The 18,921-nt window shown below is 35.7% G+C and overlaps 1 protein-coding gene across 1 annotated transcript; it reads right to left on the minus strand.

Moving 5' to 3' along the window:
- Positions 1–12,278: 12,278 nt before the first annotated feature.
- On the minus strand, positions 12,279–14,549 carry LOC113301854. The gene is made up of 4 exons (XM_026550694.1): positions 14,422–14,549; positions 12,770–13,950; positions 12,569–12,619; positions 12,279–12,474 (listed from the first exon to the last, which is right to left on the minus strand). The coding sequence occupies exons 2-4, from the start codon at positions 13,314–13,316 to the stop codon at positions 12,299–12,301; spliced, it is 774 nt and encodes a 257-aa protein (XP_026406479.1). The 5' UTR covers positions 13,317–13,950; positions 14,422–14,549; the 3' UTR covers positions 12,279–12,298.
- Positions 14,550–18,921: the final 4,372 nt, after the last annotated feature.

Below are 18,921 nucleotides of genomic sequence, written 5' to 3' on the forward strand. Positions count from 1 at the left end.
TAACTTTTTCAATTAAATATGTAAGAATGGCTTGTTCTTTGTTCAGGGTTGTGATGGTTCTATTTTGATCTTACCAACGAATGACAATAATTCTGAGAGAAACACATCAATCAAATTATTCGTATTTTTAGAACTTTGTATTCCTTAAAATGATTTTTTTTTTAATTTTTTTAGTATGTAAATATTATTCACAGAACTTTTTAAAGTACAACTTCTTGATTAATTAAAGTACAACTATTATTCCTTAAATGATTTTATGAAGAAATTGCATAACTACTTGGCTAGTCATGGTGCGAATATTAACGTGGAAGATTATCTTTTTGATAGGCTAGGTGTGGTCATTCAAAAAGGGATTGGAGCACAACTTGTTGCTCGGCTCCCTTCTAACTCTCTTGTATGTTATTTTGTTGATTTAGACTTTTGTTAATTAATTAAAGTACAACTATTTTTCATAGTATTTTTTTAGTGTGTAGATATGATCCCCGACCTTTTTTAGCGTGCAATTATTGTCCATAATGTTTTTCTAGTATGCAGATATTATCCACAATGTTAATTAACCTTGCATAATTGTTTATACTATATACATTAAACAAGTCTAGAAAACCATTTTTTAAAGATGAACAAACACATTAATATGAAGTTGTGTAGAAAATATTCAGGACTACAATCCCTGCAGGTAATATGCACAACTAGAATCTGTGCAGATAATATCCACAATTGTTTCAGAGTCATGAGAATAATTTTCATAATTATTCTCATGACCCTAGAACCAAAAGAGTAAGACCCATGTTTTCTAGGATCATAAGAATAATTAACCCCTTAATTTTTTCCAGTACTTGACCATGCAGCTTGTTTGGCCATATATTTAATATCGAATAAATAGTCTGTAAGGCCTTGCAAATTCATATATTCATAACGACTACTGTGGATGATGTTATCTATAGAGCTAAAAAAAAAGCCGTTTTAAACCACATAATTCACCAAAAAAATATGCTTAAAAAAGAAAGAAAAGGAAAATCACCAAAAATTATACTGAGATATCTTGATGGGGCCCGCCATGCTTTGTAAAACTGCAAGTATGGAACGCAGATGCCAGTTAGCAAGCCACTTGATCTTAGCCTGAAGGCCGAGAAAGCGAAAATTATACTTAGCCCCCGGATTTTTACACCAAAAATGTACCCCGCCTATGTGTCAACTATCCATTGGTTCATTAATTTAAACAGGCCCCCTGTTTTCCTGGTGGGGAGGGGTAGAGAGAAAATCAACGGTGATTCTAAGTGCCACATAGTGATGTAAAACAATGGTGTAAAGAACCGGGGTCGTTGTATCACTTTCTCCGAGAAAGATATAGATGGACTTCTCCTTTCCTTTTTATTTTAGTAACAAGCCCCTAACACAGTGCATAATACCCGAATGATCCATGTGGATTTGGATTAATCTGTTTTTTTTTAGAATTTCTCTCGTATAATAATATCCGATTACTTGTAAATTTAGAACACAATGGTGTTCATTCATTCATGCATATGAAAGAACAATATGATTAGTGTAAAATATTACATCAACCATGACTGTATTTCTAATTTTACGTGATTACTACAATCGAATTTTCTTTTAGTAAGTTTACCTACACCCAGCTGATGTATCATTACCACCAATGAAGTCTTTTCCATTTCATATTTGCCTGTAAGGACAACTCCTATGGAGTAAAAATTCATCCATATTTTTTTGATAATCCACATTTTATGGATAAAAGATGCCACTATAGGTAATATTTAGGTCCACATTTCTCTGAAGTTCAGATGGTATTCCATGTATACTAGGGGTTTGCTATGGAGTAGTCCATCCGGACATTCGGTGTCCGGATGACTTTTTTTTTTTGGTATTTTTTTTGTCTTGTCCGGTCACTTAATGACCGGATGCAGTAATATTTTTTCTATCCGGTCATTTCCTAGCCGGTTGAGAGTTTAAATTTTTTTTGAATCATGTAACAGCTACTGTTTGTTTGAGTTTGGAACAGATTATTTTAGTTTACAACAGATATAAGCGTTGCAAATTTCTATTTTAGGATTACAGAAATTCACCTCATCAGGTCATCCAAGAACCGGAAGATTATATGTTTTTTTAAAATCCGGACTACAAGTTACCCGATGGACAAACTAATTTTGCTTTTCCCCACAGTGAGTTTTGAGTCCACTAATTGCTGAGGGTCCATGTATATTTGGATATTCTTTAACTTATGGAGGTTTTTACCTCAATACCATAAGAGTTGTTCTAATGAAGTAATTGTTTTCTGGTATCATTTATCAAGTTTCTGCTTAGTCATAAATAATTACTCATGATTACACATTGGCCATCTTGTATTTTCCTGTTCTTTCAATTTAATTGTCAGAACTTTTACTATTGCTACCAAAGGCAGCATTATTTCCTCGCAAATAAATTGAAGGGATATCTTTGCGAAGATGTCCTAAACTATAATTTCGAAGATGCAGAAAAGGGAAACAGTTGCGATTGGATATTAATGTATTCCAACAATAAATTGATCTTTTTTATTTGGGTGAAAAATAGATATACGCCTCTTTTTTTTTTGAGGGTTACATTCGTAGGCCTGATTTTCTGAATTTTGCAAATATAAGCCGATTTTGACCGTTTTATTGAAAAAACGACTAACGGTGGATATCTACCCTTTTTGCACCGTTAATGTAGGGGAAAATACTTTTAAGCTCTTAGAATCATCAAACTCGCTGTTGAATCGCCGATTCTGCACATCTACTCGTTGCTGACTGTGTAAACACGTGTACATTGTACACGTCATAATTTCTGTCGCGTGTCAGATAAAATTGCGGCCCCCACAGTACCCAATGGCAGGATTATCTTGAATAAAAGCATATCTTCTTTCGTATTTTTTTCAATCAGATCTAAAAATGGTTGGTGGTGACATTGAAGCCTCTAAGTATGAAAGTCTTACCTTCACCTTTCATGACCATGCCATAAATGAACATTGGACATTCTTGAGTCTTCCAATGAATGCACTTGACCCTCAGCTTTGTTGTAGAACTCTTAGTAGCAAATGTATGGTGTTTGTCCATGACACAGTAATTATTCACATGCTTGTAGAAAGAATCTTTACTCATGAACTGACTTCCAACTATGAGGTCATTTGGATCCGATGACTCCTCATCTTCAGCTGGGAATATTTCCTGAACATCTTCTTCCTTCAAGTGATCTGCATCAGGGACGGGGCTATTAAGGGGCTAACCCAGGCTATAGCCCTCCCTAAATTTTAAACTCAAAATTGGGGATTTTTAATTAATTTGGTTATACAGTTAATTATAGTGTTATTAGTTCGGTATTGATACTTCATACTTGGTAGGGGAAAGTTGGATACTTTTTTCAATGTTATATACTACCTCATGGTCCTGAATCCTGATCCAAATTTGGGGTTAAGGCTTTAATCTCAATTGTATCTGCGAATTACTCTTTCTTTTGCTTCAATACTTTGATAGTTTGATATGATTTATCATTATTTATAATTGGGTTTGTTGAAATGTTGGTTTGATTTCTGCTATTTTAAAAATTGATATGGGTGAATTCAACAATTTGGTATTCTTTGCTAATAAGTGGTAGTGTTTAATTTCAGGCATCTATTCAGGTTACAATGTCGCTCGATCATCTTCGTCCACCAGCTAAGAAATCAAAAACGATGAAGTCATTTTTCAAGCCGAAGGTGGGTGGTAAATCAAGAGGACCGATTCCTTCTACTGACAAAGTTGACATTCTTAGATCAGTTCACCATGAACCTGGTACTTCTCAGCAGCAAAACAACCCTTCATATGCTCAACCAACTATATCTAGTAAAGCCAAAGAAATTGTCGTTCAAGCAAATATAGGTGCAGTATGTATGGAAGCCAGCGGGTTTCTTATGAGCGTGATCCAGGTTTGCGACGTCAAATTTATGAATATCCTGTGAATCAACGAGATGAGGTACGTCGGGCTTATTTAAGACAAGGTCCTTTTAAACCTAGACTTTCCCAATATCCCCCTACTTGGGACGGAAAACAGGATCGTTATTTCCAATATAGTTGGTTGAGATTGCATTCATGGCTAGAGTACTCAATCGTAAAGAAAAAAGCATATTGCTTCCCTTGCTTTATATTTGAAACAGATCCACCAAAGCGTGCTGCATTTACATTATAAGGTTTCTCCGATTTCAAGAGGATTGGTTCCAAGAAGTCGGTATCTGCATGTTCATTTGTTAAACATGTCGGAGATCATGAATCTTTTCACATGACAGCCGTTCAAGCTTGCGAAAATCCTCGGAGGCCATCACACCATATTGGTAGAATTATTAAGAAGATAAGTAAGGAGAAGATAGCAAAGAACAGGCTACGAATAAAGACATCAATTGAGACAGTTCGAGTGCTTGGTATTCATGCACTACCTTTTAGAGGTAATGATGAGTCACTAAAGTCTAACAATCGTGGAAAGTTTTTTGGTTTAATGAAGTATGCATCTATTTTGAATGATAACATTGCTGAAGTTGTCTTACAAAATGCACCCGGAAATGCAATGTATACTTCACCGAAGATACAGAAGGAAATTTTACATATTCTCGCTAACAAGGTCAGAGATACAATTCGTACAGAAATAGGAGATGCTAGATTTTGTATTCTTGTAGATGAAGCACAAGATTCATCAATCCAGGAACATATGGATATTGTTTTAAGATTTGTTGGTAGTGATGGTTTCATTAAAGAGCGGTTCTTTGCAGTTAAAAGTGTTGAAGACACCACAACATTAACTTTAAAGAGTGGGATTTCAGAGGCTCTTAGTTCATATGGTCTTTTAATATAAAATATTCTGGGTCGGGGATATGATGGTGCTAGTAATATGAGAGGAGCATGGAATGGGTTGCAGGCATTGTTTCTAAAAGAATGTCCATATGCTTATTATGTCCATTGCTTTTCTCACAGGTTACAACTAGCATTAGTAGAAGCAGCTACAAATGAGCAAGATGTTTATCTATTATTTGAGAAGTTAAAGGTTATTTCCAAGCTTTTTGGGGTTTCTCCTAAGCGACATAGTCAGTTGAAATCTGCAACAGTATTGGAGATGGCCACAAAGTTAGCTAATAGTGAACTTGAGACTGGTTCGGGAGCCAATCAAACACATACTTTGAAACGGCCTGCAGATACTCGTTGGAGCTCACATTTTGGTTCTATTTTCAGTTTGATTCGTATGTATAATTCAGCTTGTATAGTTCTTCAAAATGTTATGAAAGACGGAAATACCATTAAGATAAGGGGGATAACTAAGGGTGCGTATCTTGCTATCATATCTTTTGAGTTTGTATTCATCTTACACTTGGTGAAAAGTGTTATGGAGATAACCGAATTGCTATGCCAAGTTCTACAAGAGAAAACTCAAGATATTGTTAATTCCATGAATCTGGTCAAGACTACAAAAGTGCTTCTTCAAGAATTGAGAGACAACAATTGGGTTACTTTTTTGGAAATGTTAACTCTTTTGTGATGAACATGACATTGTCCTTCCTGAATTTTCAGATCGATATATGATGGGAACGAGTCGTTCTTGTCAGCAGAAAGATCATATTACAGTTGAACATCATTACCGTGTTGATATATTTAACGTTGTCATAGATTTTCACCTAATGGAGCTAGACAATCGATTTACATAGGAATCGATGGAGCTAATTGTGCTTTGTTCAGATTTCAGTCCTGATGAAAATTACAAATCTTTTGACATTGATTCTCTTTGTCGTCTTACTGAAAGGTTTTACCCTGAAGACTTCACGGACCAAGAGGTATGTATTTTAAAAAGCCAACTACAACATTACAAATGTGACGTTGTCGACAATCCAGATTTTGGGAACATGACAATTGTGGATGAATTATGTTGGCGATTAGTTGAAGCTGGTAAGTCAAATGTCTATAATATGATAGATAGATTAATTCGCCGTGTCTTGACTCTATCATAGATGACTTTGTTTTCATGTATGAATATTATGAAAACGGTACCACGTAACAAGATGGATAATAAGTTTCTTGGAGATGGTATGGTAGTCTACATTGAAAGAGAAATTGCAGAAAAAGTTGTTGGGTGCAATAATAAAAAATAAGGAAAAATCAAATAAGCAAAAATTATTGATACTTAGCTCCTTTATAATGGAAGTGATCGATTTGATGAAACGGACGAGCTCCCCATATCTGCGCAACAACAACAAGGAAAAACTTTGGAAAAACAGAGTGAGTCACGTGTTCAACACCTTGCCCTTAAGACATTAGCGCCCGGATACACTCAAGAGTGATGCTATAGCCCTCACAGGACGGATATCTCCAGGATAAAACACCCTACTACACCTACTACTAGCATATGTAGTAGATGCTCAACTTGAGCTTGGCAACTCCGAAAAAACCATAAAGGAAAATCTCGAACACTTTTGAGAAAACAATATAAAATGTTTTTTCCCTTAGGGGTCCCTCTAAATATAGAGCAACCCCTTTCCCATATATTTTACAAAAGTAGTGAATTTGTTTATATAATTGACAAATACAACTTAAGAAGAAAAACTCCCCGATGTGGGACTAAAAGGTTTATATAGTTTCTTAAAACTACTAAAAATTGGAAACTCCACAATGTGGGACTAATAAGTTTCATTCACAAAAGAAAACAATAAATTATAATTTTTATTAAAACTTTAAAAAATTATTTTTTATTAATCGTTTTCCAACAATCTCCCACATGAATGAAAACTTAATAAAACATGAAAACACAGATAGATTTTGGTAAATCAACATCCCAATCTCACGATCCAAACAGACTGATCGTGCAAGTGTTGAAATCATACTAGTCATTTCTACGTCCTCTCCCTCACACAAAAGTGTTTTGACCAAGGGTCATATTATGGATTGCACGAATCATAATAGCATTGAGAGATTTCATCTTTAGTTCTCACATGGTGAGACTATAGGTATCTTTCACCAAAGTGAAAAAGCATGAACTAGTGAAGCCTTAGTGACCTTTATGTCCTAAGTTCCAGTAATACCAAAACCATCAAAACGAAGATCACATAAAAAGCGCAGGAAATACCATTTTAGGCAGAGGTGTCCATGAGGTCTTGAACCTTTGCTTAGTGAGATATTACCGGAATTACTTGCTAGAGACGGTGAACTATGTCTTGAACTGCTAGCATTTGATGTAATTCGCGATAACAACCAAGGGTGATATATTCAAGGTTGCTGGCAAGCTCGTGCCGTTTTGTCCAATTTGGCCCTGGACATATCCTGTTTCTCAGAATGCTCTAGAGAATCAAATATCATATTCTCATAGGAAGCGGCCCACTTCCTCATTCAGATAGGTTAGTTTCCATAAAGAGTGTTACTGCTACACCCCACTTCAATCTTAAATTGAAACTATAGAACTCATTAAGACTTCTTAAAAGTCATCCTTCACATGCAGTCACACTATCACGTCTACACCATAGGGAAGGGACAGAGAATAAAATTCTCTGATAGTGTTTACCTTTACCCACCACAAATTAGTTGTCTCATTCGAAACCTTGATCTTGGGATCTCAAGTCAGCAAGGTTGAGTATCCTTCATGGAAAGTTTAATTTATGATCTTAAGCCCCTTCCCCCTCGATGTATTTCTAACTATCTCTTGGGATAAACCTTTCGTCAAAGGTTGCGCGATATTCTCCTTGGACTTTATCCAATCAATGGAAATAACGCCGATTGAGATTAGTTATTTTCAGCTTCAGTTATTATAACTTGGCTAACACAATGTATAGATATAGCTGGCACATGCCTATGCCAGAGAGGAATGTCTTCTAAAAAGCATCTTAGGCACTCGGCCTCCTCTCGTGCTTTATCTAACTCAATACTCTCAGATTCCATAATGAATTGAGAAATATATGTTTGTTTGTAAATCTTCCAAAAACAAACCCTCATGCTAGAGTGAAACATATCCACTCGTAGACTTAGACTCCTCTGAGTCAACTATCCAGTTTACATCACAAAGTCCCTCAAGGACCAAGATACCTTTCATAAATCAAATAAAAGGTAATAGAGTATTTTAGGTACCATAATACTCTACTCAGTGCATCTGAATGCTATTGCTCTGGACTACAATTATATCTACTTAACTTACTCACAATATAGGCAATGTCTGGACTCTTACAGTTCATTAAATTCATCAGACATCCTATAACTCTTGAGTATTCAAGTTAAGATACTCCATTACCCTTTTTTCTTGAGTCTACAAGAATAATCGTCGTACGGAGTACAAGCAGGCTTACAATCACACTGATTGTATCTCTTAAGCACAAATTCAACATAATGAGAATGACTAAGACTACATATGTTAGATTATTTTCTAATCCTCATCCCTAAGATTACATCAACAGGGCCTAAGTCTTTCAAGTCAACGTTCTCATTCAGCGCATGTTTTTAGTGGAATTAATCACATCTATGTTTGTATCAAGTATAAGCATATCATCAACATACAAGCATACAATCACACAGGCATCCTTAACAAGTTACTTGTAAATATACTTGTCAGATTCATTAACTTAAATCCACTACACATTATCACATGATCAAATTTTCCATGTCACTGTTTACGTGCTTATTTTATAAACCATACAAAATTTTGTTCAACTTACAAACTTTGTCATCATAACCTTTCACTACAAAGTCCTCAGGTTGGTCTATGTAAATTTTTTATCTAATTCACGATTTTAGAAAAGCTGTCTTAACATCCATCTGATGTATCTCTAATTTGTTTATGACACAATAACAATTAGCATCTCAACGGAAGTAAATCTCGTCACATGTGAATAAGAATCAAGGAAATATACACCTTCTTTTAGTTTATAGCCTTTAGCTACCAACTTAGCCTAATATTTTTCACAGTTCCATATACCTAATGTTTCCTCTTAAAGACTCATTTACATCTCATGGTCTTACTCTCTGGAGGTAAACTAGAAACCTCCCAAGTCAGGTTCTGACGGACTGAGTCCATTTCACTAAATGAAGTTTCTTACCAGAATGGGGTTTCAGTAGATATTAAGGCTTCTATACAAGTCCAGGGCTTAGACTAAGCTAGGCATGTTATGAAGTCGGCTTCATAAGAAGTCTCAAGTCTAATTGTTTTACTTCTCTTAGGCCTAACCTTAACTTCATCTTCCTTTAAGATAAGTTCTGACTATTTGAAAATAAATATAAGGGACCAACAAAACATCTCTAATGAGGTACAGGTTTAAGAATAAACATGTTCAAAGAACTCAGCATCCCTAGATTATGTAATAATATTCACAACAAAGTCAGAAAAATCACACCAAAGTATGAATAATCAGAACATACAACCAAAAATCTATATGTAAAAGTATACTCAGCATACCCTATTGAAGACACAATCAACATTTTTGGTTTATATCTAGTTCTTTTAGGAAGAGGAATGAAAATCTTAGTCAAACACCCCCACACTTTGACACATTCATAAGAAGGTCATCTACCTATCCATAAATCATATGGAGTTTCATCTTATCCTTAAGGGTACTATATTCAGGATATACTAGTTAAGAGGACTGCCTCCCCCCACAAGGCCGCAGGTAATCATGAACTAATCAACATGGAAATTATCATCTTCTTAAGGATATAATTGTTATGTTCAAGGATTCTAATTGGTTTTGAACTTCAAGTTTATACATCTTAAGGCTTCTAAGACATCAACCTTATCCCTAAGAAAGTATTCAAGATAGTACCTCGTACAATCATCCACGAAAGTTATAAACCATATTTTACCATAGTGGTTTTGGGTTGAACTCATGTCAACTTGTCCTAACTGAATTAATTCTAAGGGCTTAGAATTACTCTGAACATTTTTGCTAACAAATTTTATAGCATATTCATTTCACTTTTGTGTTCAAGATCCAAACTACATTTGGGTACGTAGCCTATGCTAGGCAGTTTATGTATTGACTTATAATTTTATGGTTCCAAGTCTACCATGCAAAACATTCAAAGACACACAAAAGAAAGCACAAAAATTAACTACGTTCACTTCATCAGATTTTCCTTTAAACTTATATAGATCCCAAGTCCTATAACTGTTGCCTAAAAAATCAATGCCCTTAGTTATAACAAGTTTTCCACATTTAATTAAGATCTTCAATCTTTTACCATCTTCAAGAGAACAATATACAAGATTCTTTCATATGCTCGGAACATGAAAACTTCATTCAGTGTGAGAATATTACAGATATAAGCTTATGCTCGACCTTTCCCTTTTATGCAACCTCTGTCGCAGATGAGTTACTCATATAGAATTTCTCAACATCCCTTATCCCCTGATAAGAGGTGAACGGGTCTCTGTTTCAACAAACATACTTAGTGGCTCCAGAGTCCACCCACCAGGCTCTCACATTGGTTATTAAAATAACTTCCGACATCATGTCAATGAACTCGTTCTAATTTATTTCAACTAAATTAACATTAACTTTCTACTTATTAAGGTTTTATGTTGTCCACACTTTACTTCCGTATGGCCAGGAATTTTACAAACATAACAATCACCCTTAATTAAAGTAATGCCGGATTCAGTTTTACGAAACATACCTTTCTTATGAAGACTACGCTTAGAGTTGTGTTTGATGTTCTCTCCTTTGTCAGCTTTGGAAGAGTTGTGTTCATCCACATGCGCCTGGTAGCCATGTTCCTTTTCAATTTCATGTCACAAACTTCGTTTATACTCTGACCACGGACACGGTAATTTCCCAATCACCTAATACACCACATCTCACAAACCTTAGTTCATATAAAATATGAGTTTTGAAAATAATATCTAGATTTATAAACTTCGTTTGAACCATCATATCAAAAAACTCATGGTTACCCCATAAAAACTGCTTTAGTTAACAACAAAATTCTGCCCGTCAGAATTTTTCAGGAACGTTTCTCTGTTTTTCAAAATATCAAAAAAATACTTTTTCAACTCCAAAAATTCTGAAATTTTACGTGGGTAACTACCAGCATGTCTAATACGTTGTGTCAAAAGGGGTCATCGAAATTCCTTCTAGGTTAAGAGATAAACTTGAAACTCTACAGCTGACCAAAAATTCGTTTTTGTTTTTCACTCCACAATTAACATCCATGATTCACAAACCAACCAACCATTTTCGATTATTACAAAAAATAATGTCTTAAGATTGTTGGGTGCAATAATCAAAAACAAGGAAAAATCAAATAAGCAAAAGTTATTGATACTTAGCTCCTTTATAATGGAAGTGATCGATTTGATGAAACGGACGAGCTCCTCATATCTCCGCAACAACAACAACAAGGAAAAACTTTGGAAAAACAGAGTGAGTCACGTGTTCAACACGTTTCCCTTAAGACATTAGCGCCCGGATACACTCAAGAGTGATGCTATAGCGCTCACAGGACGGATATCTCCAGGATAAAACACCCTACTACACCTACTACAAGCATATTTAGTAGATGCTCAACTTGAGCTTGGCAACTCCGAAAAAACCATAAAGGAAAATCTCGAACACTTTTGAGAAAACAATATAAAATGTTTTTTCCCTTAGGGGTCCCTCTAAATATAGAGCAACCACTTTCCCATATATTTTACAAAAGTAGTGAATTTGTTTATATAATTGACAAATACAACTTAAGAAGAAAAACTCCCCGATGTGGGACTAAAAGGTTTATATAGTTTCTTAAAACTAGTAAAAATTGAAAACTCCACAATGTGGGACTAATAAGTTTCATTCACAAGAAGAACAATAAATTATAATTTTTATTAAAACTTTAAAAAATTATTTTTTATTAATCATTTTCTAACAAAAATCTCATGTGACTCTATCATAAATGACTTTGTTTTACTGGGACCACAAAAGGTCCAATTCAGTTAGTATATATAGGTCTTTGGACAGAAAATCTTCTTGTGTATGGTTCAAATGTTATACCTATAGTTACCCACTTATAAATCTTTTGTACTTAACTACTTATGCAATCTTAATGGAATATAACTTTTTGATACAAAGTGAACGGGTTCTTGGTTGTGAAAGGTTTTTGTTAATTTTATGGAGCTAACCACTTGGAATATTTTAAGGTTTTTGGCGATATATGTTGCAGCCTTGCAAGTGAGATGATATGTAGTCCAATGATTGCTATAAAGCTTAGGAAATGATTTGGATTTGGTTATTCGACAAGCGACATATGGTATATTTGCATCACGAAAGAGGTACTGCTTAGTAATTTCTTTTGTAGAACTTTCAGTATATTGTTGAACAATTTTTTTTTTCTTTTGCAGATTTAACCCTACCAAACACTAGTTCCTGGCTCCGTCGCTGATCTGTATATTCCTTCTCAAACTCTGAATTATCATGAGTAACCCCACTGCAGTCAGGCTCAGCTGAAGTCTGCTCCACCCCAACATGTTCATCTTCATCTGATCAAGGAAAACAAAACAAATAAATACGCAACAAATGTAAACAATGAAGATTGTATAAACATACACTACATATGTAAACAAAAAACATTACCAGTAGGTTCCTTTTCAGATTCAGAATCCAGTAAGTCCCCATAATGGTCCACTGCAATTAAACAAAGAAAACAAAAACATAAAGACAAAGTTAGTAACAAACAACAAATGTAATTACATGCTTTGTAAGCACTAAGCATCAAATCCAATATTAAATAAACAACAAACATAACAAACAACAAATGTAAACACAAAACATTACCTTCTTTGTCATTCTCCACCTCAACTTCACCAAATTCTGGATCCCCATCAACACTGTCACCATCATTATCACCTTTACCTTCACTCTCACTGCCACTTCCCTTGTCAGATAAATACCCATTCTCAACCTTCTTCAAAAACTTCTTGTACTCCATATCATCTTTAAACTCATGTTCATATCCAGGTACATTGTTGATATCTTCATCAGGATGACACTCATCTTCTTCAGTATTTGGAAGTTGAACTACAAACTCATCACTCTTCTTATATTCTAGACTCAGCCTGTAAATATCTTCAGCAACACTTGCTTGGGTTGTAGCTTCAACCCAGAAATCATGATTAAACTCTTCTTCATCCACATTTGCTTGAGTTGGTTGTTCAGGCATGTTTTCAGCCACACCATCCTGAGTTGGTTGAGCTTCTTCATAGAACTGAGGAACATATACATCATCCACACTTGCTTGTACTTCTTCTTCAACAACAGTTACTTCTTCTTCTCCAACAACAGTTACACCTTCTTCTTCAACAACAGTTGCTTGTTCTGACATTTGTGGAACATATACATTTTCATAGACTTGAGGTATGTTTTCAGCCACACTTGCTTGGGTTGCTTGAGTTTTTTCACATACTTCTTCATCATCTGATATATCAACAAATAACTTCCTGAGGTTCTTTTTTCCTGCAATTTGTTTCTTTAAGATTTATGCTATCCTAGGACTTCTTCTTGTACTAATAGGTGTATTTTCTTTGTAAACTGCTTTCTTTGGAGTTGAAGTAAAAGGTGTACTTCGCTTGGATACTGATTTCTTTGGTGTCCTACTCTTAACTGGAGTCAAGTACTTGTGTGGAACTACTATATCATAAGGGTCCTCACCAGAGTTAGTTCTCTCCAGCACTTGCATGTATGCTTCACTCCAACCATTCTCATTAACTTCTGCATTATGCCATAAAGACAAGAAATCTTCTTCCCCTAACAAAGGCATTGGGATTAATGGATCCTCTGACCACCATATGTCTATCATCTCACTACCCTTCAATCTCAAATTGGGCCTGATCATGTCCTTGAACCTATCAAGACCCATCTCCTGTCTAGCACAATCTCTGAACTCAAAAATCTGTTATGTTCCCAACACCTTTACCTTAAAGTTTCTGTAAGGAATCCTGTCATCTTCAACAACATTTCTACAAGAATCAAATAAATCATATGAGAAAAGGTAGGAAATAATACAATCCAAAATACAAACCCTAGAAATGAAATCATATCAGGGTAAAACAGAAACCCCATAAATACAAATACAAGGCATCCTAATGAAATCATAATAGGGTAAAACATAAACCCTAGAAATCTAACAAAAACCCTAGAAAAATCTATTCACACATAAACGAAAATCAAGCACAAAAATGGAAAAATCAAACAATAATATCGAAAATTATAAACCCTAGAAATTGAAATCTATTGACACCATAAAGAGTAATCTTCTAATGAAACAAACGAAACCCTAGAAATCTAACACAAACCCTACAAAAATATATTCACAGATAAACTAAAATCAATCAAATAAATCTGAAAACCAAAATAAACCCTACAAATTGAAATCAAACAATCAAATAAACAGCTAATGAAACAAATCATGAATAGGGTTTATCAGTTACCTCTCTGTTCTTGGTTTACTTCGTCGTTTCTTCGTCTTCACTTTAGCCTCTGAATCTAGCATATTTCGTAGTTTCTTCGACCTATTTGGTATACCCATCTTCTTTTCTACCATAAACCCTAGAAGAAGAAATATGGAGAGAATAAGGAAAAAAATGGAAATGGGTGAGACTGAGATGTTTTATGTCTCTTCTTCCCGCTGGTTCTGAAAAGGTATCGATAACTACGAAGTGTTAAAACAATCTAGGCCGTCAATAATCAGATGACAACCACGTGTCCTCGATGATAACGAGGTACTTTTTCCTCAACCGTTAAGATTCATCGAGATCGAATGATGTCACGATGAACGAATCAAATCTCATTTATCTGTCGTTAATTACTAAGTCTGATATTCCGTCCATTGGATGTCATAGAAATCTGCTCTAATAAGCTATGTGGACATAAAGAATACATGTGGTAACATTTACAGGTGGGCAGAAATTTACACGTGTCACATATTACACGTGGCAAAAATCTTTACACGTGAATAAAGGGTATAAGCGTAATCTGTGTGTCATTTTCTCATCTCATCTGAGGAGATATTGGCCAAATTGACGGAGAAATTGACAAATGTAACGGTTTTGGATGGAAACATGGATGGAGGCTTAGATTTGGAAAGTTCAAAAAGACAGGTCTATGATTGTCTACCGGATTGAAAAGCAGACCTATATCTATTTATATTTATAATCCTTTTTATTTTAATAAACAACTATAAATGGAATTGGGATCGTAAAAATAGTATTATGTACCTTTTAATATTTTATCCGGCATGCTATTAACATTCTTCTCATTCTCCAAGGACAATTTCTTCATATCCCCATCATATTGGTTCCGTAGAACGCGAAGGGAATCCTCTTGCTCAGTACAGGTTCGCCGAAGAGCAAGATGTTGCTGAGTAAAATTCTCCTTCTCGCTCAAGAAGGTTTGCTTTTCTTCCGTAAGGGTGCGATTTTCCTCTGATAGAGTTTGATTCCTTAAGTGAGCACTATACCACAACCCAGAAAGATTGGATATTTGGGAATTCAGGAAGTCATTCTGGGTACTAAGGTCATGGTTCTCATTTCTCAAATTATCAATTTGATCAAGCAAGTACGAGTGGTTATTAATCAATTGGTTTAATTGTTGAATTCTTTATTCTTCGCACAAGCGTCCTCAGCAGAATGCTGATACTCAAATCTTTCCATGACTCGCCTTTGGTTTAAATCTTTATGTTCGAGCGAGGAAAGACAAAGAAGGAAAAATACATGCGAAGAGATACATATACCAAAACTCAAAGGAGGAACGAAAAAGGGTAAAATCACAAAGCAATTGAGAAGAAAAATGGCATACCTCTAAGTTCTTGATTCTTGCTGTGAAGTTTCTCGGCTAAGACCTTTCCAGCATGAACATCAGCTTTTAACTTGGCATTCTGTCGAGCAAGCTCTTGAATGGTAGCACTAGATTCTGAAAAACCTTTAGCTTGAATAAAGCGGCGTCGAGACTCCAAGCAATCAAAAGCAGCATTGACTGATGGGTCCAGTTGAGTGAAGATCTCGTTCCTAGTTAACTTGTATGGAAGGGAATCTCTCAATAGCTTAACGAGATATTCGCACAGGCGAAGTTGAGAGGTATTAATGGAATCTGAACACGCGAGCTGAATAATATTGAGGAGAGGCCTCGTGCCCGACCCAATGACACCAGAGTCACTTGCCTCAGGAGTAATAATATTCGCCTGAGATGAAGTAGCTGTGCGAAGAGGAGAGGTAGTTAATATTGTACTCATGTAAGGGACAACTGAGGAAACTCTTAAAGGAGAAGGGATAGAATAATCCATAGATATAGGGATGGTCGGAGAGACAGAGAGGGGCATATCTTGCAGTGATGCAATAACTTCCTCAGTATAAAATGTGATAGCTTGAGTAGTAAGGGCCCAATTCCTGGGAAGTGGAGGTCATTTCTGAAAAAGAAGAGAGATTCAGAGGCTAAAAGAATAAGGTCCTTACAGGGGTTCTGAATGAAATTATCAGAAGGAGCAGGAGGTAACGATCATGCGAAAGTATCTGCCTGAGAAGAAGTATTAGATGGTGAAGAGGTGGTAATGTTCACTTGATCAGGAGCAGTCGCATTCGCTTGAGTAACAAGGGAAGTCCCACCGGAGGACCCCTGTTGTGCGGACCTGGGTTTCTTTTTGAAACTCGGAAGAGCCATGCGAGTATCGATAGTAGGAGGTTGTTTACTTCTTCTGGACTTCTTATCTTTCTCTCTCGCGTCATCCTGCGAATGACAACGCATATAAGAAACAGAGGGAACAATATTGTTGAAAGGAGAAAGATGTTTCTTAATACCTTGTCATGCGAATGCTTCCTCTTGAGAGACTTATCATCTTTGGACCTTGAAGAGGAATTAGGGTTTGGAATGGTGAAACGAGCTCAGAGGAGGAAGTTTTGCTACAACAATACCAGTATGGGAAGTATCAATAACAACAGCAGAACAATAATGGTAATATAGGAAGAACAGTAGCAGCAGAATAACCATGGTGATGACCAGTTACAAACAACAGTGAAGAGCATAATAGAGGACATAAAAGAAACCTTGAGGAAGAATCCATGGAGTGTAAACACTAACTGAAAAGGAGAAGATTAAGATTCAGATGAGACGAAAATTCGAAAGGATTTTGTGAAGAAGAAAAGACTAAACGAAGAAAAATCTATCTCCCATGAAAAGATTAAATAGGAAAGAAGACGACCGGATGTACCAGTGGAAGAGGAGACGTGTCAGTATAAAGTGAAAATTGAGAACGTCTGAACGGTTATGCTGAAAACCCGGAAACCTGTCGGACAAAAAGAATATGAAAAGTTGATAAGGTGCGGCAAATCGCATTAAAGGTGCGAAGAGGATTATAAGAGCAGTTTCTCTCATCGCTCTTTCCATTATAAAGATCGCTAAGAGAAGAGGCAAAATGTAGGGGTTAAATATCGCACCCTTAGTTATCATGCGAAGGGATACTATTATAAGGGGGCGAACGTACTCGCACGTAGTATATTCCGGAATGACGAAGCTGATGACGTCATAAGGTCACGAGTAAAGTATGAAGTCAGTGTGAAGTTCTAAGAGCATGTGAGAGAATATCCAAATGTAATTGTGCCAGAATAACGCACACCAAACCCGAAATTAGGAGCTTTATTAGCTGTCCTCTACTATGTAAAACTCCTATATATAGGACCAACCACCCTTGTGTTGAGAGAGAGATCCTTTTGAGAATAGAGACAGAACTCTAGGAGAGAGAAAGTTGTTTGCTCCCCAAGTTAAGGGTTTTACTTTACTTCTTTGTATTGATTTCTAAACTTAATAAAATCCTTTTAGTGTTCTTCGTGATGATTTCCTAGTTTATTGTATAGATTATCTAAAGGGTGTAGTAGTAGGATTATCTAAAATTGTTTGCACGCAACAACGTAATATCATCTTTGGTTCGTTGAGTACGGTATGTGGCAGTTAAATGCTTCTTCAAATTATCACGAGCATATGGGAAAAGAATTTCTCTTACAAATGTTATAGGAGTAGTTGTCCCTTCTATGTCAAGAAGCACACAACGGCAGGATGGAAGCTCATCAGTTGCTGGTTTGCTCACCAAGGATTCTGCTGCTTGTGATGTTGTTTCCGTTGATACAACACCATCCATTGTTGCTGTTAGAATCTTTGTTGGGTTCTTCTCTATTCTTTGTTGGGCTCTTCTCTATGAATGACTTCTGTTTGTGGTTCTCCGTCTTTCTATACTACCAATCTTCTTCACTTTACTCCTCGATCGACGTGGGACTAAAACTGTTGGGAATTTGGACTAAAAACTCACTGAAATTTAAGTTTTAAACTTTTATCAAAGCCAACATTCGAATGTAGATGTTAATATAATCAAAGAGGGTTAGAAGATTTGTACCTTAAACCCAAATCCAGACGCAGCAAACTCTACAAGTAAGTTTCTTCACTTGAGCTTTGTTTTGAAGCACTACCGATTTCTATGACTTAACTTGAAGGAAGAATAAAACCTAGAGTAGCTTTGTTTGTGAAATCGCGTAACTTTTGTTTCTGAAGACTACTGTTGGTAACTTAAAAGTAGTTCTTGTTCTCAAATACCTATTCCAAATATAATTAGGTCTCTAGGGCTACAAACAGGATTACTTAAGTTTTACGTATTTGAGAATAATCAAAATTCTTGAATCCCAAGTTAGAGTCGTTAACAATTAGTGGCCAAAGAGCGCATGTGTTATTTCCTCCGTCGCTATTCTATGTTTTGATCGATTTCAAGGTGTTAGACCAGATTGATATCTCTATCAAACCTAATCCCAAGTGAATTTGGTAAATTAAGATTGATGTAGTAACCTAATTTTTATATAATTTGGTATAACTAAGTGATGTGCCTATTATATATACCCATTCAAATTCATCACTGCTCTCTTTTATTAATCATTGCTCTTTTCATCTCATCCTAT

This window comes from Papaver somniferum, chromosome 8 (genome assembly GCF_003573695.1).
Source record: "Papaver somniferum cultivar HN1 chromosome 8, ASM357369v1, whole genome shotgun sequence".
Lineage (NCBI taxonomy): Eukaryota > Viridiplantae > Streptophyta > Magnoliopsida > Ranunculales > Papaveraceae > Papaver > Papaver somniferum.